We start from the raw sequence: 24,685 nt of genomic DNA, 5'->3' as shown, positions 1-24,685 counted from the left end.
CACTGCCAGGCCAGTGTGCCTCCTTCATGCGTTTTTCCTTCCTGCCAGCTGGATTATACAGATGACTACAAGTCCCTGAGGTTGGCAGAACCACAAGAAAGAACGTGCAGGGATGAAGGAGAGCTGCCCATTGACCTAGAACACACACTCTGGATTATTTTGTGAGCAAGGTATAAATTTCTATTGAGTAGGAGCCATAACATTTTTGTTTGTTATAGCAGTTTAGCCTACTGTGGCTCATGTAGTTATTAACTGAAAGTAATGAGGGGGTAGTTAGCGGGGGAGGGAGAGGGGAAGAGAGATGAAATACTAGTCTGTCAGTGTGGGAGAGGGAATTGATGAGGGAAACATGGTAAGGTTTCCAGGCACTAATAAGGGCGCACCTGAGTGAGTGGCCATGAATTTATAGTGAGACCAGTCAGTATGGTTGTGCATTTTTCTCCAGACAGATTTAGTTGCTCATGCGATGCACAAGCACTGAGTAGGCAGTTTTGGATTACCCAGGACTGAGATTTGGCTGGGCAAGTAGGATGGGGAGAGATCGGCAAAGGGTAGTTGAGGGTAGATGCAAAGGAGGCATTATAATTTCAGATGTGGTAAGAAATAAGGCTTTGAGAGGGGTGGGGAACTGTGAAAAGATGGGAGAGTGAATGGAATGGTGATTCTGATCAGGTTGAAGAATTGTTGGAGTTTAGGTACCACAGAGAATGACCTGAAAAGAGAAGAGATGGGTTGGAGAGTAGTAGGCTTGAAATTAAAATTAGAAGTAATGTCAGTAATGTCAAGGTGTAGGGAATGACCATCAGAGTGGGTAGCTGAGATAGCAGAGGGCAAAGATTGTTCCAAGAGAGATGGTTAAGGAACTGAGAGGCAGTAAGGATTTGAAAGATATCTATGTCTATATCTATATCTATATCTTGCAAGGAATTATCTGCAGAGGTGGCAGTGGTGTTGGAGTAGTGAGTAGCCTTGAAGAGAGTGATAATGAGCCTGGTCCTAAAATCTTCAAAGAATGAGGGGCTGAATGCTCTGAATTAAGATGTTCAAGGCCATCAGTGATTTAAGATGTTAAACTCTTGCATGTTTCAGGCACTTTAAAGTTTTGTTACTAATGTGAGATTTCTAATTGCTTCTCTTTGACCTCTCAGATTACAGATGGTGACTGCTTTCTTTAAGAGGAAATGCCCATCTGTCAGTATTATAAAACAAACACATGCCAGGGTTCCCAGTTTAAATGACTATGCTTTAAAATTTGTCATAAACTACTCCTACCTCCAACATGTATCTTCAAATAGACACATCAAAAGTGACGCTAGCCTTGCCACATCAAATAATGTGCTGTAAATGTTAAAATTCTATGTGAAAAACCTCAGCTATAGCTTAAGCTAACAATAAATAGGGATTGATTAGAGGCCTGACAAGTTGAAAATAACAAGATTACCTGTAGTTTAAAACATGAAGTACCCCATTATATAGCATAGGTGGTCTGGAGTCAGACTGCTAGGTGTTGAATCACAGCATCCATCTCATGGGGTTATTGTGAGGATAAAATATTAATATATATAATACATATAAGCATTTAAAAGACTTTTTAGCACATATAAGCACTCAGTAAAATTTAGGTATATTATTGTACTAATCTATATCTAATTCTTATAGAATTGCCTATAACTATACTTGGACTTTTCCCACTTAGAAAACATGTTCGTTACATCTATTCATGTTAATGGTAAGGAGACTTCTGGTTAAACACGGTGCATTGATCACGTGTTTTTCTCTACTCACTCCAGATACCTCATTAAAATGAGAGTGAAGGGATAAAAAAGGTATAAACCCATAAAGACAATGCAAACAGGATAAAAGATCCCTGCTGAAGAAGGATGTCAACAAACTTAGGAACATGGAAGGAGATGGATGAGTGACAACTAACTTACCCAAACTAGGAAATTTAATATCTAAGCTTCTGGGAGGAGGTTGAGCCAGCCAGAGTGAACCTTTTCACATCCCAGACCCTGGAAAGGGTCTGAAGCTAGAGCTGCCGCACCTCTGAAAGCAGAAGTAGAGTGGAACTGAGAATGAGAATTTATTATGAAGATTTTATGATGAACAGTGGGATCCTTCCTTCCCCCAGTCCCTAACCCACTCCCTGCTGCCTTAACTCAGCAGATAGGAAGTTTACTTTCTGGAGAGTTTGACTCAGAGCTCCTCTGGACCCCAGGCAGAGCTAAGGACAGGGATGACCCACTTCGTAGAAAAGCAGAATTAAATGAAGTTGTGCATGTTGAGTTATGAGACATATCCCCCCCACCCCAGCTTCATTCCCAAATTCAGATTCTAGAATGCTGGGATCCTGTCAGGGAATTAGAAGCTTCCTCTAGGTGGAAAACCAGCTGGTCCAAGAGTAAAGGCCTACAAATATTGACAATTGGGGGTTCTGTAATGGAGAATGTGGCTTGTCACCTATCTCTTTACAATGAAGCCCAACAGTAGACAAGTCCTGTTCCTACCAACAGAAGCTCTCATCCACTGTTAGTCAATAGTGAATAGTCCAGGATCTGCAGATATTTGAAGAAACCTCCTTACATGAAAGAGTCTGAAATGAACAAACAGGAGAAAAAAAGAAAAAAGGAAAAAGGCAGAGAGAGAGGGAGGGAAAGAAGGAAGGAAGGAAAGAAAGAAGAAGAAGAAGAAAAAAAGAAAAGAAACAGAGGAAACAGACACAATGGAGGGAGCAGAAAAAGATGTCAAAGTAAAAAATTTTAACTCACATATGCTCAGGCATCTACTAGAGGGAGATGCCTCATCAAAATAAGGGTGTAGGGCTTCCCTGGTGGCGCAGTGGTTGAGAATCTGCCTGCTAATGCAGGGGACACGGGTTCGAGCCCTGGTCTGGGAAGATCCCACATGCCACGGAGTAGCTGGGCCCGTGAGCCACAACTACTGAGCCTGCGCGTCTGGAGCCTGTGCCCCGCAACGGGAGGGGCCGCGATAGTGAAAGGCCCGCGCACCGCGATGAAGAGTGGCCCCCGCTTGCCGCAACTGGAGAAAGCCCTCGCACGAACCGAAGACCCAACACAGCCAAAAAATAAATAAATAAATAAATAAAGTAGTTATAAAATTAAAAAAAAAAAAAAAATAAGGGTGTAAACCAAGAAACAGAAACACATAGGACCTACCTGGTAAACAGGAGCTCCAACAAAGGAGAAAATAGGGAGAATTCCTGAGATAAAGGTGAAGGGAAGTTCCAGGATGACGACTGTGTGGCAGGCCTGGAGAGCAAACAGTCTACTCTGACACAGGAGGATGGAGGGCTCCAGAAGGGATGTCTCCAAGGAAAAAACAAAACAACAACAACTATAAAAACCACAGAATTAATCGATTACCTACTGTGTTTGAACCTTATGAGAGAAATTTCACAGCTCTGGTGGAACATATAGAGATGAAATGGTGAATAGGGTATAGAGAAAACTAAGCAACCCAAGAAAGAGGGGGCTATAAATTCCAGGGAAAACAAAATAATTGTGGTGGACTATATGATTGTTTAATACTTGATGTTACTTTCCTGGAGGAGAATTATACTTCCCTGCCCCATTGATGTCCGACCTGGCAGGGTGAATTACAGTGGCCAGGGAAATAGAGGCACAGGCAGAAGCTTTAGAGCCATGTCTCTGGCCCTGCCACAAGGTGGGCGCTTGTTAGAGGCTGCCTCTGGCCATCTGCGTCCTGAATGCAGACACCGTAGAGCGAACTGCAGCTGGCCTGCCACCGACATGCTGTGTAAATGAGAAGTAACCCTTTATTGTTGTAGGCCACTGAGGTTTTTGTGGTAATTTGTTAATGCAGCATAATTAACCTCTCCTGACTGATATAACATGGGATGCTGTGGACAATATATAAAATAGGGATTAAGATATATAAACATTGAACAATGGGATATAAGCATATTGGGAAATTAGTAAATGGCATAAAATGGCTAAAACGGAATAACTAAGCCATGGCAGTAGAAATGTGCTCTTGAGAAACGTGGAGTCAAATAGTAGAACAGCAGTTTTCCTTTGAGAAGCAGGCATCAGAGTGACGACCAATGGAGCAGGGCCTTCTGTTTATTGTTACGAGCCTTGTAATTATTTGACTCAAACCATATATGCTGTCACTTTGAAAGAAATGACAAGAAAAAATGTAAGAAAAAAATTTTTTCTTACACTTAAGAAAAAATTAATGCCAACTGAGAAGAGGGAAATGTTGTAGTATTATTGTTTTTAATTCAGTCAATTTAATAGACTGATCATTAATCATCCCACAGTAATATTAAGATTGTAAGTAGAACTATTCCTGATTAATAATTAATTAAAAAAATCTTTTTCAAGAGAATTGGATAAATCAAATAAGCTGAACTTTTTCATTCTACCTTCACACTGCCCACTACAAAATAGAAATGTCAGTATGGCTTTGCTAGTATTTTGACTCAGCTACCTCCTTCCCTTGCCCTTACTATGGTGTTATTTATAGTGTACTGTTTATATGAAGTCAAATGTCACTAACTTGAATCTGAAAAATGACCTACATGAATATGGAATTGTTTTATGAAAGGCTATTTTATACTTTCAAAAATAATTAATTTTTAAAATACCCTCTCACACTAGACCGAAAAAAAAAAAAAAAGGATTTTCCTCAGGAGCCTTGCAGTGAATAAAATCGATGTTATGCATAGATATAGACATAGATATCACCTATAAATTATTTGTAAATAATTAGTTCTACCTAATGGGTTTTAAATTCTCTTCTGGTATTTTGTACATCATCTGTACTATGTCTAAAGAAAAAGGATTTCGGGTAGCAAAAGTAAACCAGTCCAATTGCTGTGTAAATTGTACAGAATAAATGCAGCAGGCTTTCCATAGCCTTTCGATTCTTTAGTGTGGTCCTTTTGTGATCTAAGCTACCTTCCTATCCTCAGCTTCAGCCATCCCTTACACCCAGCACTAATTCAGTCACTCAGCATATCCTTATTTGGAGTCCCCAGTGTACTAGGACCATTACTAAACTGCTCACAGTTCCCTGAGTATATGGTGTTGTCTCCTCTTTCTTAGCCTTTGTAATGGGGTTTCCTGATCTAAAATGCCATTCCTCTTATTCTTATACCTTCTAAAACCCAACTTGTCCATTAAGACACAAGGGGCACCTTCTTAGGGAAGCCTTCCCTTACCCTTGAACGTTAAAAGCCATTCCTCCATATTCCCATAGTGCCCTCTATATTTTTACCAGAGCCATTATATTCTCCTTTATATTGTGAGTCCCATTAAAACAGAAACCTGGCCTTTTACTCACTTGTATGTCACTAGAGTGCCAGGCTCCTTGTACGTGTTCAAATGGTCAAAATGTTACTGTCTGTCTTTATTCAACAGACTGAGTGCTTCTTGGTGGATGGGTCTGTGATTTATTAAACTGGTTTTTTTTTTAGCATTTAGCATAACACCTAGCACATAGAAATTGGTTGAATAAATTAGCTTTCTCTGCATCACCATTAATCATTAAAATATATAGCATTGAGGAATATGCAGAAAGTATCCTCATGATACAGAGAGACAGGGTGCTGAGGATTGTTCCTTTTGTGTTTTACTTAAATAGGAAAAATACATGTGAAAGACCTGAGACTATAGACTACAAAAGCAAAATTACCTAGCGGTGCTCTATGCTCTTACCATCCTTCACCTAGCAATAAGAAAAACAGAAATAATTCCTGAAGGAATAATCTTAAAATAATCAGCTAAAAAGTGATCATCATCATCAACAACAAAAAGTTGGATTTCTGGGAATTCCTTAGCAGTCCAGTGGTTAGGACTCCGAGCTTCCACTGCAGCGGGGCACGGGTTCAATCCCTGGTTAGGAAACTAAGATCCTGCAAGCCGTGCAGCGCGGCCAATTTAAAAAAAAAAAAAAAGGTGGATTTCTGCTCGTTCAGTCAGTTTGTATGGGTAAACATTACCTAAGTTCCTTGATTCATGGTGTGGTGTGTTTCTAACCCAAATTTACTGTCCACCACAAATTGTGATCAATATACAAAAATCAGTTGTATTTCTATACACTAGCAATGAACAATCTGAAAATGAAATTAATAGAACAAGTCCATTTACAATAGCATCAAAAGAAAAGAAATATTCAGGAATAAATTTAGCCAAAGCAGCATAAGACTTGTACACTGAAAACTACAAAAGATGGTTAAAAGAAATTAAACATATAAATAAATAAAAGACAACCCATGTTTATGGACTGGAAAACTTAATATTGTTAAGATGGCAATACTCCCCAAATATAGCTACATATTCAATGTAATTCCTATCAAAATTCCAACAGACTTTTTTGCAGAAATGGATAAGCTGTTCCTAACATTCATATTCAAACTCAAGGGACCCCAAATAGCCAAAACAATATGAAAAAGGATAAAGCTGGTAAACTGACACTTCCCAACTTCAAAATTTACTACATAGCTACAGTAATCAAGTGTGGCACTAGCATAAGATATAAGCCAATGGAATAGAATCAAGAGTCCATAAACAAACTCAAACATCTATGGTCAATTAGCTTTCAACAGGGTGCCAAAACAACTCAATAAGGAAAAGATAGTTTTTTTCAATAAATGGTGCTGAGACAACTTGATATCCACATGCAAAAGAATGAAGTTGAACCTCTACCTCACACCATATACAAAAATTAATTCAAAATGGACCCTAGACATAAATGCAAGAACTAAAATAATAAAACTCTTTTTATTTATTTATTTATTTTTGGCTGCTTGGGTCTTTGTTGCTACGCACAGGCTTTCTCTAGTTGCGGCAAGCGGGGGCTACTCTTCGTTGTGGTGCACGGGCTTCTCATTGTGGTGGCTTCTCTTGTTGCAGAGCATGGGCTCTAGGCACATGGGCTTCAGTAGTTGCAGCACGCGGGCCCAGTAGTTGTGGCTTGCAGGCTCAGTAGTTCTGGCGCATGGGCTTAGTTGCTCCGTGGCACGTAGGATCTTGCTGGACCAGGGCTCGAACCCGTGTCCCCTGCATTGGCAGGTGGATTCTTAACCACTGTGCCACCAGGGAAGTCCCAACAATAAAACTCTTAGAAGGAAAGACAAGTGTAAATCTGTATGTATGATATTGGAGTAGGCAATGGTTTCTTAGATATGACAACTAAAGCACAAACAACCGAAAGAAAAAAAGATAAATTGGATTTCATCAAAAGCAAAAACTTCTGCAATGCAGAGGACACCATCAAAAAAGTAAAAAGACAACACAGAATGGGAGAAAATATTTGCAAATCATACCTGATAAGGGACTTGTATCTAGCAAATATAAAGAACTCTTACAATTCAACATTGAAAACACAAATAACTCAATTTTAAAGGGGCAAAGGATTTGAACAGACATTTCTCCAGAGAAGATAAAGAAATGGCCAATAAACACATGAAAAAAATATTCAGTATCATTAGTCATTAGGAAAATGTAACTCAAAACCACAATGAGATACCACTTCACATCCACTAGGATGGGTATAATAAAAAAGACAATAACAAGTGTTGGCAAGGATGTAAAGTAATTGGAACCCTCATACACTGCTGGTGGGAAGGTAAAATGGTGCAGCTGCTATGGAAAACAGTTCGGCAATCTCTCCAAAAGTTAAATGTAGATTTACCATATGAATCAGAAATTCCACTCTTAGGCGTATACCCAAGATATCTGAAAACATATTCACACAAAAGCTTGTACACAGATGTTTATAGCATTCCATAGCATGGTTATTCATAAGAGCCAAAAAATAGAAATAATCCAAATGTCTATCAACTCATGAATGGATAAACAAAGTGTGGTATATCCACATAATGGGTTATTATTCAGTCATAAAAAGGAATGAAATACTCTTACAGGCTACATGAATGAATCTTGGAAACATTATCCTAAGGAAAAGAAGCCATACACTAAAGGATGTATGAAATGGCAAAAATAGGCAATTCCACAGAGACAGAGAGATTAGTGGTTGCCAGGGGATGGGAGAAAATGAAAATTGGGACTGATTACTAATAAGAACAGAGGTTTTTTTGGCATGATGAAAATGTTCTGGAATTAGTAAGATTGCACAACACAGTGAATATACTAAAAACTACTGAATTGTGCACTTTAAGATGGTAAATTTTTTGTTATGTGAATTATATCTCAAAAAATTTTTAAGTGAAATGTGATCCTAAACTTGAAATAAGTCCTAAGCAACTGTATAGATCAAAACAGTAGATCTAGAGCGGTTTCCAATGGCTCAGCAAAATTAGTCAGTGCTCTTCCCCTCCCATAAAAACTGGCTGGATGTGATTTCTGTGTTCACATGCAATTTATGATAATTGCCCCTTTTGAGCATGCATGCACTGGGTCAATTGAAAAGCAATTTTTAAGTTGGTGAGCTTACATCTGGTTTTTACAGCTTTGTGTGTTTGCCTAACTCAGAAACAATTTCTAACTAAAAAAAAAGCATCCTTGATTCTCTGTTCCCTTACCCTGCTTTATTTTCTCCATAGTACTCATCACTGCAATCAATTAAGTTCCTTGAGTGACAGGGCTTTTAGTTCTCAGCTCTAGCATCAATGATAAAAGGTTAAGAGAAAACATAAAGCAGAAAAATGCCTATAAATTAAATATCTAAAGAAAATTTCCATCAGTTGTCTATAGATGCCATTTTTGTGATGTCTTCAGAATACAAGTAACTTTAATTATCAGCTCACCCTTTGAAAGAGGCACAGATTTTTCCCCATACAAGAACTAAACCCCGGGGTACTGGCCTGGTTCTGAAGGGTGTTTTGGTTTGCTGTAGCCTGGCCAATTAAACACACATAATCAGGTCCTTACATCTAGTTTCCCTTCTCAGTGATTAGTGAGATAGTGAACTTTGTAATAAACCTTATAAGAGGACCAATGAAAGTAACTCTCCCAGGAAAAGTGTATGTTAGTATTCTTCCTCTCTATTTGTTCACAATCCACTAGAATACTTCTGATTATAGGTTCCATTACACTTAAAGTCTTGGCCTTCTCTTTGATTACTTGGCTGCACAGGTCATGGATGCTTTGATCTAAATAGAGACAAAATATTCCTTAACATTGGCAGATACTTACACACTAAGGGAAATGAGCTTCCCTCAGAATACTTACAAAGGAGACTGCCATGGTATTGTTAGATTTAATTCTAATATACTTCTTGTATATAGTAGCTAAGAGTATGAAAGGCCAAAGACTGACTTTGCTGTTAATTTGATCACATACCTATACATGTACCAAAAAATTAACTTTTACAGTTTCCCTGAGGGAAAAATTGAGCTTAAAATATTTACCAAACAGAAGCTAGACTTTTCAGTTTTAAGAAAAGTTATTTTCTTTTTTTTCTTCTTTTTAATTTTTGGCTGCGTTGGGTCTTTGTTGCTGCGCTCAGGGTTTCTCTAGTTGTGGCGAGCGGGGGCCACTCTTCGTTGCGGTGCGCAGGCTTCTCACTGCGGTGGCTTCTCTTGTTGCGGAGCACAGGCTCTAGGCGTGCCAGCTTCAGTAGTTGCGGCGCATGGGCTCAGCAGTTGTGCCACACGGGCTCAGTAGTTGTGGCGCACAGGCTCAGTCGCTCTGCGGCATGTGGGATCTTTCCAGACCAGGGCTTGAACCCGTGTCCCCTGCATTGGCAGGCAGATTCTTAACCACTGCACCACCAGGGAAGTCCCAGAAAAGTTATTTCTAGCCAGAATTCATCAATAACAAAAAAATGTAATTGTTACTAAAGAAATAAGTAACAAATGGCCAAAAACTGGTGGTTAAAAACCCAGTAAAAACACATTTTTTGTTTATAAATCAAAGAAATAGTCATGAAGCACTTCTGAGGCCTATAAAAATAGACTCAGCCAAGTCTTTAAAATATTTTCTTGTGAGAATTGAATTCACATGAAACTTTCCAGAGACTAGTTATTTCTACTGTTGCTAACATATATAATGAAAACTCTGAGAATTTGTTTGAAAATGTTTTTTGATATATATATAAAGTAAGCAACCACATTTGTGCTAAAAAGTTATCACATTTTGACAACCAACCCTATGGAAAACCTACTTGTAATTCTATCATAAACATGTATGATGCTTTAGTTTTCAAAGTGCTTTTATATATTTATTTGATAAAGCAACAAACTATTTACATGTAGTAAAAACAGTAGTTTCACTACCAAATAATTTATTAAATAATTAGAGTTGCATTTGAAAAATAAGATTTTGATTTTAAATGCAAGGGAGTGATTCATAAATTGTTTTTTTTTTTTAAAAATGGCTGTTTGGTGTTTTAGAAAATATAATTATTTAAGGTACTCCATTAATAAGATTATAACCTGGGTCATTCTGATCATGTTCTGGTTGTCTTACAGCTAGTGACACCTAGGGAAAATGTCCAGTGAAACAGACAGGCTTACTTCCAGGCTCCAATGGAACAATTTAAATGCGGCCCAACCCCCAGGTGATGGGTATGAATTTCAAAAGAAGACCGGCACCTCAGTATACAAATACCTTGCCCTTTTCCCGATCTAGGAAAAAATAATCATGCTAGAAAGTAACAACAAAACTTTGATAATACTTATAAATTATCAAAATTATAAATCAGTTCAATTCAGATTAACTCCTTACTCGTTTTCATGGCGAACAATGAAATACCAACGCAGGCCACAAACAAAAATGAATAACATCAGTTCAGCCTCTCAAGGCAGTCTAAGAGCTGCTGGTTTGTAATTATGAATGGAAGTCTTTCATAAGCCAAAGATTTTTCAGGAGACAAATTCAGGGATATTTTAGCAGAGAGAAAAATTAAACGAAATGGTTAAGTATTGTTTTATAAAGATAAATCCTGTCAATTCTGCCTACAGTGTTTGTTTTTGCATACTCTCCACGGTTCTTCACCGGTAAAATCACTTAAGTCCTTCACTTAAATTCTTCAGTTTATGTTACAACTGATGAAATTTATTTAAAACTAATGTTTCTTGTAATTCTCTATTGAATGGCTCCACAATTTCCATTCAAATTCTGTCTAGGGTGGCTTTTTTTCATACAATCCTGAATTAATAGTAATCATAGGAAGAGAGATCAGTATTAAAAACTGGGATGTATATTTTCAAATGGCAAATTCAATACTAACTGGGAGTATTCTTTAGGGTATAGAGATAGCCAAAGAGCGAAGTTAAATTTATGGTATTTCAAGAGAAATAAAATATATTCTCTCAAAACATTTTTGAAAATTCCTTGCTGGCCTATGGAATGCTTTAAAATAAACCTCTTTTTCTTCTGTTTTTATCAGAGCTATTTGAATCCTGGAACACTGTGGGGAGTGAGGGGTAAGTAAGCTATCATCTGCCTATAATTTGTTGCTGTTACTTGGGGCAGGGTTCAAGAAGTGGTTCTTTTAAGAGACCCCTCAGATCAAATAAATTCTAACAATATTTACCACTTTGGACTTGAAAAATCATACCTTGCTTTGTATATACTGTAATAAGCTTGAAAACACAATACAGTATGCAAATATTGTTTCAAGATGCATTTCTTTTGTTCTACTTTAATTACACAAGTATTTACTAGTAAATGGAGTTTTAAATTTCCAAAAATCGTAAGTATACAAGTTTTTAGATGTTCAGTTTTCTACTCTTCTGTTGTGAATGGTTCTGTTCCTTGGGCATATAAGGATCTTGCTCATTATAACAAAGTCTGTGAGATTGTTCTGTTTTTCTCTTTGAGTACTGTAGAGATAACTCAGTAGAGTTTTGTGTAATAATTTACCAGTAGAACCTAATACCTAAATCTAAGTCAATATATTTGGGTTCAGTTAAATTACAATAGTGACAATCCTGTTGATTCATTGTGGACATTCCTAGGAAAAAAGATGTAAAAAGGGACAAATAAGAACTATGCAAAATATCAAAAGCCAACATTATAACATCAAGTTTTTCTGAGCTTTCTTTTTATAATTTCCCTTGTTCTAACTACCACCACATTGAGGTATTGTTGGGTGTCAACATGAAGGCCATTATAAAAATCAAACACCACTCTAGTATTCGGTGCCACGTGTGCACTGCATTCCAAAAGCAAGGAATGGAAGCAGTCACCCCTGATGCAGGCATTAAGGGGTGCATTGTTTGTAGAGAATTTTAAAACAATGAAACTTATGAAAAGTCAGTCTACTTCTTATTATCAGCATCAAGGTAAACAATGACAGTGATAAAATACTCCTCCCCATTAGAAAGATGCTCCCATAACCACCCTTTGAACACTATTGCCCAGATGAGCTCAAAATACTACATACCCAATGCACTTGAGAAATTTATTGTGACAAGATCTCACTCTCAACTTTATTTTCAATTTTTGAAAATATAAACATAGAAGAAATATGTTATCAATACTTATCAAGGCAGCCTGCAGCCTGTTATATCTTTAAATGTAAAATATACATAATGAATACTTTAAAAAATTCCAGTGAAGTTGAGAGAGGAATTGTAGACATGAGTGGACACTGAGCTTTCATTATTCATACTCCAGTGTTTTATAAAATCACAAGTATGTGCCTAAGGAAATAAATGAAAGAGCAAAACATGTCACACTTGCATTTTTAAAAAAATTTGTTTATTTATTTGTTTATGGCTGTGTTGGGTCTTCGTTTCTGTGCGAGGGCTCTCTCCAGTTGCGGCAAGTGGGGGCCACTCTTCATCGCGGTGCGCGGGCCTCTCACTATCGCGGCCTCTCCTGTTGCGGAGCACAGGCTCCAGACGCGCAGGCTCAGTAGTTGTGGCTCACGGGCCCAGTCGCTCCGCGGCATGTGGGATCCTCCCAGACCAGGGCTCGAACCCGTGTCCCCTGCATTGGCAGACAGATTCTCAACCACTGCGCCACCAGGGAAGCCCCACACTTGCATTTAATGCATGAGAATTTGTGTTGACTATAGAACCAAACTCCCACTAAGGACTTGACTTCTTAGCAATTCATTCTAAGACTTAGTATGACACTTTGTTTTAAAATATAAGACGCCCATTCTTAAATAAGCATTTATCACTTTATTGACCTGGATTATTACAAACAAGCCAATGGCAATAAAGTCCACATTACTGAAGATCATATGTATATTTTTGCTGACTCCTTGGACACTGAGTTCATGAAGATACGAAGAACTAAGGCGGAGATGCAAGAGGGAAGAGAAATGGGAACATATTGTATATGTATAACTGATTCACTTTGTTATAAAGCAGAAGCTAACACACTATTGTAAGGCAATTATACTTCAATAAAGATGTTAAAAAAAAAAAAAAAAAAAAGAACTAAGGCGGGGGGAAACATTAGCAAAAGAAAGCAAACATTGAAGCACAAAAGCACCTTCACTGATGTTCTTACCACCCATAGTTCCCATACTCATAGAAGTCTCCGACTCTGTTATCTACAACACTCTGGAGTTAGGGAAAGAACTAGTACTTTATGGAGGCAAATATGTTTCTTTCCAAATGCTCTGTTATAGGTGGAAAAAAAATAATGAACAAAAAAACCCCCACAGACATATTTCATATACACGCAAAAAGGCAAACAATGACAAAATGTTTAGATTAAGGAGAGCATGTGAAACAGAGGGTAAATTTATTATTAGTTAATGTAAAAAAAATTGAATTTGCCTTGGGAGAGATGACAATTTTTCTTTCCTTTGTGAGTGCACTGACTAAACTAGAAAGACAAGAGGTTCACTCCCAGAATATATTATCCAGGGCATTATTTATATGTGTTTGTTTGAGTATTTATCTGAAATCTATCATAGCTTATAAAGGATGTATGTTTAACCAAAAGGAAGAAAAAAAATTGTACCTTTGTTATTTAGATGTCAGTTCACATTTGCATTATCAAATCTACTCATTGTTGGTTTAATATAAATTTTTTTGCTTTGTTAGTGAGCTGGCTTTTAGAAAATGTGTTTATATTTTCCACAGGTAAAGCAAATATGTGTCCATTTCTTGGGCAAGCAGAATTCCAATGTCAAAATACATTCTTATATGAATTATTTCTAAATTATTACTTAATTTTATAAGGAACTTAAAATTAGGGGCTTCATTAATAAATATGTACATATTAATAAATATGATTGCTGTGCTTTGCTAAGGCACTGGCCTTTTGCCATTGTCTATCTATCTAAAACACACATTATATAGGATATATATTAAATACATATCATATAAACCAAAGGCAAAAAGAGAAAACTAGCTGAAAACAGGAATCTGACTTCAAATAGTCCCTGTTAAAAATAAAATCTCTAAGTTGGTTTGTAAATTTGTTGGTTGAAACAGTTTCTCTTTGGGCCGAAGTTATAATTTGTGGTTCCGTTTCCAGGTTAAGTCCACAGAAGTCTATTTAACCCATAATTCAAATGAGTTTTAATACCATACTTAAGAGATCTAGAAACTATTCACCAACTTAGAAGTTTGTTTTGGTTTGGTTTTCTTCTCCTATAGGAAACTTTTTTTTACCAGTAAGACCAAGGAACCCTACTTCCTAGGGGCTAGAAACTAGAAAAGGAAAACAGTCTTTGAGCACAGGGCAACAGTCTGGGTCTTAGGTAAGATGGTCAGGGTCAATAGCAACAAAGGAAAGAACAAAAGAAAAAACTTAGCATCAGGTAGGAAAAGTTGGAGTCAGTAATAAAGTGGGTTACTCTCATGGAGTAACATTCCATAAATCAGGGTGATTTTGCTACTGCCCACCCCAAACATTAATTGGTTTAAGAAAAAACTTTATTTTACAAGTAAAAGTTTGGAAAAGTAACAAAAATAACATAAGTAACAAAATCATACCTCTGGTCATTATAATGAAATGTTTTCTGTGATTGAAAAATATGATGAAAAATTTGTTGGGCAAAGCAATGTTGAGTTCTTAATTCCAAACTGAGGTTTACATTATATAATAAGATTTAGACCAAAAATATCTTGAAGAAAAAATTTCATTTACATATTTACAACCCCCGTGCAATCTGGGCGGCCTGTGTACAGGCCTGACTAACCAGGTTGTAGAGGAAACAAATCTCAGATTAAGCCCATCAACTTATTAAAGATCCTCTGGCTAGATGTCAAGCTTTACAGGTGTACTCCATATGACCAGATACCTTTTCCTTGATATGTTAGAATACTTTAGTGTTATTCTATCCTTGTTTCCCTATTCCATGGAACTGTATTCATTTCTCCCAATTTTAGTAGCATAATGAGAGATATGCTGAATAGATAGGGCAGGAGAGAGATGATAAACCTATATTCCATAATATTAGCAAACCAATAATATAATACTCTAAAAGCAATTCCAGAAAAAAGAGCAGAGACCATGTTTAAAAAGTCAAGAATGGGGGGCTTCCCCGGTGGTGCAGTGGTTAAGAATCTGCCTGCCAATGCAGGGGACCCGGGTTCGAGCCCTGGTCTGGGAAGATCCCACATGCCGCAGACCAACTAAGCCCATGCACAACTACTGAGCCTGTGCTCTAGAGCCCGCGAGCCACAACTACTGAAGCCCATGTGCCTAGAGCCCGTGCTCCACAACAAGAGAAGACACCACAATGAGAAGCCCGCGCACCGCAACGAAGAGTAGCCCCCGCTGGACGCAACTAAAGAGAGCCCGCGCGCAGCAATGAAGACACAACGCAGCCAAAAATAAATAAATAAATTTATTAAAAAAAAAAAAAAAAGTCAAGAATGATCACTCAGCCTCTGAGGACCCTAAATTAACCTTAATCCCTAAACCTAGCCAGTTGCCTTAGCCCATAGAGTGCATTCTGGCACAAATTTTCAGCTGTTTCAGCCAAAACATACACAGCAGGTGACTCTCTCTCTGATATAATATTTAACTGTTTTTTAAAAAAATAACAAAATATCCTTGTATTTGAGAATAACAATATAAATTTATATTATAATTATTGTATTATAACATACTTTTATAATATAATAATACACTTAATAATATACTTGTATATTATATAATAATATACATTTGATGGATATTTTAGTTTATTATTCTACTCTTAGTTTTATTCTTCAAATATGCCTGGAAAAAATTTTAAGCAAATTTAGAAGTGGAAACATTTAAATGTTCTATTACTTGATAAAGCATGTGTTTGGTTATTATAGAAATACAAATTAAAAGTCCTCAAATATACTATAGAAGATATACATATCCACGGTATACAAAAAGATTAGGGATTACTTCCTCCCCTTCTTTTATCCTGAGGGAACAGCTAGTAAGCTTAAGCTTTAATTTTTAACAGATTAGAAAAAGGAATCTTACCCACCTACTAAATTAAAATTTTTCTTATTAAATGCCTAAGTTTTTAAGTCACTCGTTTTCCTAGCTACTTCAATGGAATCAGCAGTCATAGATCCAATCCCAACTCCAAGACTGGAACTTCGTAACGACAGTTCCAAGGCAGAAATCTGACGTAACTCTTTGCGACACAACTTTACAGGCGTGACACTATGCAACTGTGCCACATTTCCTACTGGCTGAATTTGGGGTGGTGGTCGACTGTGAGAGTTTGTAAACTGATTGTCATTCCTTTCCGTTTTGTCCTCATTGCTTAACAAATGCCCACTAGTGGGTGCTAAAGAGCTATAAATTGGTGGTAATTCTGGGCCTTCTTCCCAGAGCTGAGGATTTGGTTGTGTTCTTAAACTGCTTGTGGAACTGTCTAATTGTCTTTCCCTTCCACTTAATTTTATACTTTCAGTTCTGGATGCCCATTTGAATTCTTCTGAAACCATGCCTGCTTCTTCTGGGTTCTGTACTCCATTTCCAGCATCATGATCTAAAAATAATCCAAAAAGCAGAAAAAAAATTAGAGGTTTCCTCCAAAACAGGTATTTTAATCATGATATCCTAACATAACTACATTATTATCATGCAATATAAATTATGTCTTCCAGCTTTTTTTGTTAAGTGACTTCTTTGAGATGAACAGAGTGTGAACATGAATTATTCTTATTTCACTTAGAGGCATCTTGCATGTGAATAACTGAGAACTTTCAATTAATGGAACAAAACTGAGAAGTAGTCTTCTAGAGATTTTGGTACCCCTGGAAACACAGAGGTGCTTTAGGCCTCTCTGGTGCCCTTCCACACCTGCCTCTGCTCGGCTTGCCACTGGTGAATCACATTTCAAATCCTGGTCATATCTCCAGGGAATCTTCTGGAACTTGGCATTATATGTGTGAAAATCTAGTCTTGATTGGCACTCCAAGCATGAGAGCAGGGTTCTTCCGTCTGAATGTACTCTGGGGTACATGCCACTGCTTTCACCATCAAAATGGAAATGACAGCATACCCCTCAGTGGGGACCACCCTGCTGGAATGAGTGATAGGAGTGAGTGAAGTTATCAAAGCTTGAGGCCCTCAAATCATAGAATAATCTAATATGAAAGACAAAACTTACTTAAGGGAAGTCCATATACCTACTAGACCTAATGCAAAGAAAAAATGCCAACTTTAACATATGTTGATGATGCAATTAGTACACTTCTTGTCCTGCGAGAACCAAGTTTAAAAACAGAAGTTGCACACTGGCAGCTCCCAAGCCAAATCTGCCCACAGACATGTTTTACTTAGCGTATAAAATAATATATGATGCAAAATTTAAAAAGTGGAAAGTTTCATATAAAGATATAGATTTCCGGATTTTATAGAAAAATGAGAAAAACTGACAATTTCTGCCTGGCAACAGCAGCTGGAGCAGAGCTGCCCCTGCCAATTTAGACAAGTGCTGCAGTCCCACCACTCACTTTGGCTTCCTGGCTCCTGCAGGCATTTTAGTTTGTGACCCTGGTTTAAAACATAATTGATTTTCTATATAACCTTTAAAAATTGTGAATAACTCTGTTGTACACCTGAAACTTACATAATATCATACATCAACTCTACTCAATAAAAAAAAGAAAAAAAGGATTGATTTTCTAGTTTTTAAAATTCTTCTCACAAACAAAAAACCTGAACTAGCAAATGACATAGATCCTCATGTGGAATTAGCAGGTACAAAGTTGATCATAGTGATCACAGTGGCTCCCAAACTTTGCTGCACATTAGTATCACCTGGAAGCTTTTAAAAATCCTTTGGCCTAATAACCTATAATGGAAAAGAATCTGAAAAAGAGTGTGTGTGTATATATATATATATATGAATCACTTTGCTGTACACCTGAAACTAACAGAATGTTGTAAATCAACTATATTTCAATGAAAAAACAAAAATTCCTGACGCCCAGGTCACAGCGTCTGGGGGAGGGAGCCAGCCATCTTAATTTTTAAAGATCATATGAGAAAGAGCAGAGATGGGCTCATTGGAAAGGCTCACTCCCAAGCCCACTTATATTCCTCACAATATAAAGTTTCCCTCTTCCAGAATTTCAACACTGAAGGAACAAACTAAAGAAAGATTTATTCACCCATAGTCACACAGCCAATAAAAGAAATTAGGATCCCAACCAGATCTTCTGACTCTAGTATCCTGACATGTAGAGTTTTATAGTGGTTTAAATTGATAGAAGAATAGAGTTTTGGGGGAGACCTTCAAGATGGTAGAGGAGTAAGACATGGAGATCACCTTCCTCCCCACAAATACATCAGAAATACATCTACATGTGGAATAACTCCTACAGAACACCTACTGAACGCTGGCAGAAGACCTCAGACCTCCCAAAAGGCAAGAAACTCCCCACGTACCTGGGTAGGGCAAAAGAAAAAAGAAAAAACAGAGACAAAAGAATAGGGACGGGACCTGCACCTCGGGGAGGGAGCTGTGAAGGAGGAAAAGTTTCCACACACTAGGAAGCCCCTTCACTGGCAGAGACGGGGGGGTGGGCGGGGGGGAAGCTTCAGAGCCACGGAGGAGAGCACAGCAACTCAGGTGCAGAGGGCAAAGCGGAGAGATTTCCACACGGAGGATCGGTGCCGACCAGCACTCACCAGCCCGAGAGACTTGTCTGCTCACCCGCCGGGGTGGGCGGGGGCTGGGAGCCGAGGCTCCGGCTTCGGTCGGATCCCAGGGAGAGGACTGGGGTTGGCAGCGTGAACACAGCCTGAAGGGGGCTAGTGCGCCACAGGTAGCCAGGAGGGGGTCTGGGAAAAAGTCTGGAACTGCCTAAGAGGCAAGAGACCATTGTTTCGGGGTGCACGAGGAGAGGGGATTCAGAGCACCGCCTAAACGAGCTCCTGAGACGGGCAAGAGCCGCGGCTATCAGCGCGGACCCCAGAGACAGGCATGAAACACTAAGGCTGCTGCTGCAGCCACTGAGAAGCCTGTGTGCAAGCACAAGGCACTATCCACACCGCCCCTCCCGGGAGCCTGTGCAGCCCGCCACTGCCAGGGTCCCGTGATCCAGGGACAACTTCCCCGGGAGAACACACAGCGCGCCTCAGGCTGGTGCAACGTCATGTCAGCCTCTGCCGCCGCAGGCTCGCCCCACATCCGTACCCATCCCTCCCCCCAGCCTGAGTGAGCCAGAGCCCCCTAATCAGCTGCTACTTTAACCCTATCCTGTCTGGGCGGGAACAGATGCCCTCAGGCGACCTACACGCAGAGGCGGGTCCAAATCCAAAGCTGAACCCCGGGAGCTCTGCGAACAAAGAAGAGAAAGGGAAATCTCTCCCAGCAGCCTTAGGAGCAGCGGATTAAATCTCCACAATCAATTTGATGTACCCTGCATCTGTGGAATGCCTGAATAGACAACGAATCATCCCAAAATTGAGGCAGTGGACTTTGGGAGAAACTGTAGACTTGGGGTTGCTTTCTGCATCTAATTTGTTCCTGGCTTTATGATTATCTTAGTTTAGTATTTAGAGTTTATTGTCATTGGTAGATTTGTATATTGATTTGCTCTTTTCCTTTTTTTTTTTTAATATATAGCTATGTATGTATTTTTCCTCTTTCTCTTTTTGTGAGTGTGTATGTGTATGCTTCTTTGTGTGATTTTGTCTATATAGCTTTGCTTTTACCATTTGTCCTAGGGTTCTGTCTGTCTGGTTTATTTTTTGTTTTTTGTTTTACTATAGTTTTTAGTACTTGTTATCACTGGTGAATTAGTTTTTTGATTTGGTTGCTCTCTTCTTTGTTTCTTTCTTTTTTTTAAATTACTTTTTAATTTTTAAATTTTTACTAATTTTTTATTTTATTTTATTTTTCTTTCTTTCTTTCTTTTCTTCTCCCTTTTCTTCTGAGTCGTGTGGCTGACAGGGTCTTGGTGCTCTGGCCGGGTGTCAGGCCGATGTCTCTGAGGTGGGAGAGCTGAGTTCAGGACATTGGTCCACCAGAGACCTCCCAGCTCCAAGTAATATCAAATGGCGAAAGCTCTCCCAGAGATCTCCATCTCAACGCTAAGACCCAGCTTCATTCAACGACCAGCAAGCTACAGTACTGGACACCCTATGCCAAACAACTAGCAAGACAGGAACACAACCCCACCCATTAGCAGAGAGGCTGCCTAAAATCATAATAAGGTCACAGACACCCCAAAACACACCACCGGATGCAGTCCTGCCCACCAGAAAGACAAGATCCAGCCTCATCCACCAGAACACAGGCACTAATCCCCTCCACCAGGAAGCCTACACAACCCACTGTGTCAACCTTAGACACTGGGGGCAGACACCAAAAACAAGAGGAACTACAAACCTGCAGCCTGCGAAAAGGAGACCCCAAACACAGTAAGTTAAGCAAAATGAGAAGACAGAGAAACACACAGCAGATGAAGGACCAAGGTGAAAACCCACCAGACCAAACAAATGAAGAGGAAATAGGCAGTCTACCTAAAAAAGAATTCAGAGTAATGACAGTAAACATGATCCAATATCTTGGGAACAGAATGGAGAAAATACAAGACGCGTTTAACAAGGACCTAGAAGAATTAAAGAGCAAACAAACAATGAAGAACAACACAATAAATGAAATTTAAAATTCTCTAGAAGGAATCAATAGCAGAATAACTGAGGCAGAAGAACGGATAAGTGACCTGGAAAATAAAATAGTGTAAATAACTACTGCAGAGAAGAATAAAGAAAAAAGAATGAAAAGAATTTAGGACAGTCTTGGAGACCTCTGGGGCAACACTAAATGCACAAACATTTGAATTATAGGGGTCCCAGAAGAAGAAGAGAAAAAGAAAGGGACTGAGAAAATATTTGAAGAGATTACAGTTGAAAACTTCCCTAATATGGGAAAGGAAATAGTCAATCAAGTCCAAGAAACACAGAGAGTCCCATACAGGATAAAACCAAGGAGAAACATGCCAAGCCACATATTAATCAAACTATCAAAAATTAAATACAAAGAAAAAATATTAAAAGCAGCAAGGGAAAAGCAACAAACAACATACAAGGGAATCCCCGTAAGGTTAACAGCTGATCTTTCAGCAGAAACCCTGCAAGCCAGAAGGGAGTGGCAGGACATATTTAAAGTGAAGAAAGGGAAAAACCTACAAACAAGATTACTCTACCCAGCAAGGATCTCATTCAGATGCGACGACAACGATGGAGAAATTAAAACTTTTACAGGCAAGCAAAAGCTAAGAGAATTTAGCACCACCAAACCAGCTTTAAAACAAATGCTAAAGGAACTTCTCTAGGCAGGAAACACAGACAAGGAAAAGACCTGCAAAAACAAACCCAAAATAATTAAGAAAATGGTAATAAGAACATACATATCGATAATTACCTTAAATGTAAATGGATTAAATACTCTAACCAAAAGACATAGACTGGATGAATGGATACAAAAACAAGACCCATATATATGCTGTCTACAAGAGACCCACTTCATACCTATGGACACATACAGACTGAAAGTGAGGGGATGGATAAAGATATTCCATGTAAATGGAGATCAGAAGAAAGCTGGAGTAGCAATTCTCATATCAGAAAAAATAGACTTTAAAATAAAGACTATTACAAGAGACAAAGAAGGACACTACATAGTGATAAAGGGATCGATCCAAGAAGAAGGTATAACAATTGTAAATATCTATGCACCCAACATAGGAGCACCTCAATACATAAGGCAAATGCTAAGAGCCATAAAAGGGGAAATCGACAGTAACACAATCATTGTACAGAACTTCAACACCCCACTTTCACCAATGGACAGGTCGTCCAAAATGAAAATAAATAAGAAAACACAAGCTTTAAATGATACATTAAACAAGATGGACTTAATTGATATTTATAGGACATTCCATCCAAAAACAACAGAATACACTTTCTTCTCAAGTGCTCATGTAACATTCTCCAGGATAGATCATATCTTGGGTCACAAATCAAGCCTTGGTAAATTTAAGAAAATTGAAATCGTATCTAGTATGTTTTCCGACCACAACGCCATGAGACTAGATATCAATTACAGGAAAAAAAATCTGTAAAAAATACAAACACATGGAGGCTAAACAATACACTACTTAACAACCAAGAGATCACAGAAGAAATCAAAGAGGAAATCAAAAAATACCTAGAAACAAATGACAATGAAAACACGACGACCCAAAACCTACAGGATGCAGCAAAAGCACTTCTAAGAGGGAAGTTTATAGCAATACAATTCTACCACAAGAAACAAGAAACATCTCAAATAAACAACATAACCTTACACCTAAAGCAATCTGAGAAAGAAGAACAAAAAAACCCCGAAGTGAGCAGAAGGAAAAAAATCATAAAGATCAGATCAGAAATAAATGAAAAAGAAATGAAGGAAACAATAGCAAAGATCAATAAAAATAAAAGCTGGTTCTTTGAGAAGATAAACAAAATTGATAAACCATTAGCCAGATTCATCAAGAAAAAAAGGGAGAAGACTCAAATCAATAGAATTAGAAATGGAAAAGGAGAAGTAACAACTGACACTGCAGAAATACAAAGGATCATGAGAGATTACTAAAAGCAACTCTACGCCAATAAAATGGACAACCTGTAAGAAATGGACAAATTCTTAGAAAAGCACAAACTTCTGAGACTGAACCAGGAAGAAAAAGCAAATATAAACAGACCAATCACAAGCACTGAAATTGAAACTGTGATTAAAACTCTTCCAAGAAACAGAAGTCCAGGACCAGATGCCTTCACAGGCGACTTCTATCAAACATTTAAAGAAGAGCTAACACTTATCCTTCTTCCAAAATAGAGCAGAGGGAGGAACACTCCCAAACTCATTCTATGAGGCCACCATCACCCTGATACCAAAACCAGACAAAGATGTCACAAAGAAAGAAAACTACAGGCCAATATCACTGATGAACATAGATGCAAAAATCCTCAACAAAATACTAGCAAACAGAATCCAACAGCACATTAAAAGGATCATACACCATGACCAACTGGGGTTTATCCCCAAACTGCAAGGATTCTACAGTATATGTAACTCAATCAATGTGATAAACCATATTAACAAATTGAAGGAGAAAAACCATATGATCATCTCAATAGATGCAGAAAAAGCTTTCGACACAATTCAACATCCATTTATGATAAAAACCCTCCAGCAAGTAGGCATACAGGGCACTTACCTCAACATAATAAAGGCCATATATGACAAACCCACAGCCAACATCGTTCTCAATGGTGAAAAACTGAAACCCTTTCCACTAATATCAGGAACAAGACAAGGTTGTCCACTCTAACCATTATTATTCAACATAGTTTTGGAAGTTTTAGCCACAGCAATCAGAGAAGAAGAAGAAATAAAAGGAATCCAAATTGGAAAAGAAGAAGTAAGGCTGTCACTGTTTGCAGATGACATGATACTATACATGGAGTATCCTAAAGATGCTACCAGAAAACTACTAGAGCTAATCAACGAATTTGGTAAAGTAGCAGGATACAAAATTAATGCTAAGAAATCTCTTGCATTCCTATACACTCATGATGAAAAATCTGAAAGAGAAATTAAGGAAACACTCCCATTTATCACTGCAACAAAAAGAATAAAATATCTAGGAATAAACCTACTTAAGGAGACAAAAGACCTGTATGCAGAAAACTATAAGACACTGATGAAAGAAATTAAAGATGATACAAACAGATGGAGAGATAGACCATGTTCTTGGATTGGAAGAATCAACATTGTGAAAATGACTATACTACCCAAAGCAATCTACAGATTCAATGCAATCCCTATCAAACGACCAATGGCATTTTTCACAGAACTAGAACAAAAAATTTCACAATTTGTATGGAAACACAAAAGACCCCGAATAGCCAAAGCAATCTTGAGAAAGAAAAACGGAGCTGGAGGAATCAGGCTCCCGGACTTCAGACTATACTACAAAGCTACAGTAATCAAGACAGTATGGTACGGCACAAAAACAGAAATATAGATCAATGGTACAGGATAGAAGGCCCAGAGATAAACCCACGCACATATGGTCACCTTATTTTTGATCAAGGAGGCAAGAAGATACAATGGAGAAAACACAGCCTCTTCAATAAGTGGTGCTGGGAAAACTGGACAGCTACATGTGAAAGAATGAAATTAGAATACTCCCTAACACCATACACAAAAATAAACTCAAAATGGATTAAAGACCTAAATGTAAAGCCAGACATTATAAAACTCTTAGAGGAAAACATAGGCAGAACACTCTACGACATAAATCACAGCAAGATCCTTTTTG

General features: G+C 38.2%; 1 protein-coding gene across 5 annotated transcripts in view; it reads right to left on the bottom strand.

Annotated features, from left to right (window-relative positions):
• Window positions 1-16,073: 16,073 nt before the first annotated feature.
• Window positions 16,074-24,685, bottom strand: part of KIF27 (kinesin family member 27) — a 93,085-nt gene continuing 84,473 nt past the window's right edge. For 4 of the 5 annotated variants that reach the window (XM_059924532.1, XM_059924530.1, XM_059924533.1 and 1 more), the window contains one exon: window positions 16,074-16,848. In XM_059924532.1, the coding sequence (XP_059780515.1) occupies window positions 16,367-16,848 (482 nt within the window). In that variant the 3' untranslated portion in view covers window positions 16,074-16,366. Of the gene's footprint in view, window positions 16,849-17,162; window positions 17,383-24,685 lie in introns of all 5 variants that reach the window. The other variant, XR_009503628.1, reaches the window with a different exon arrangement.

Source organism: Balaenoptera ricei, chromosome 6, assembly GCF_028023285.1.
Source record: "Balaenoptera ricei isolate mBalRic1 chromosome 6, mBalRic1.hap2, whole genome shotgun sequence".
Taxonomy (NCBI): domain Eukaryota; kingdom Metazoa; phylum Chordata; class Mammalia; order Artiodactyla; family Balaenopteridae; genus Balaenoptera; species Balaenoptera ricei.
Note: the sequence above shows the minus strand (reverse complement) of the source record. Positions and strands in the feature narration are given on the sequence as shown.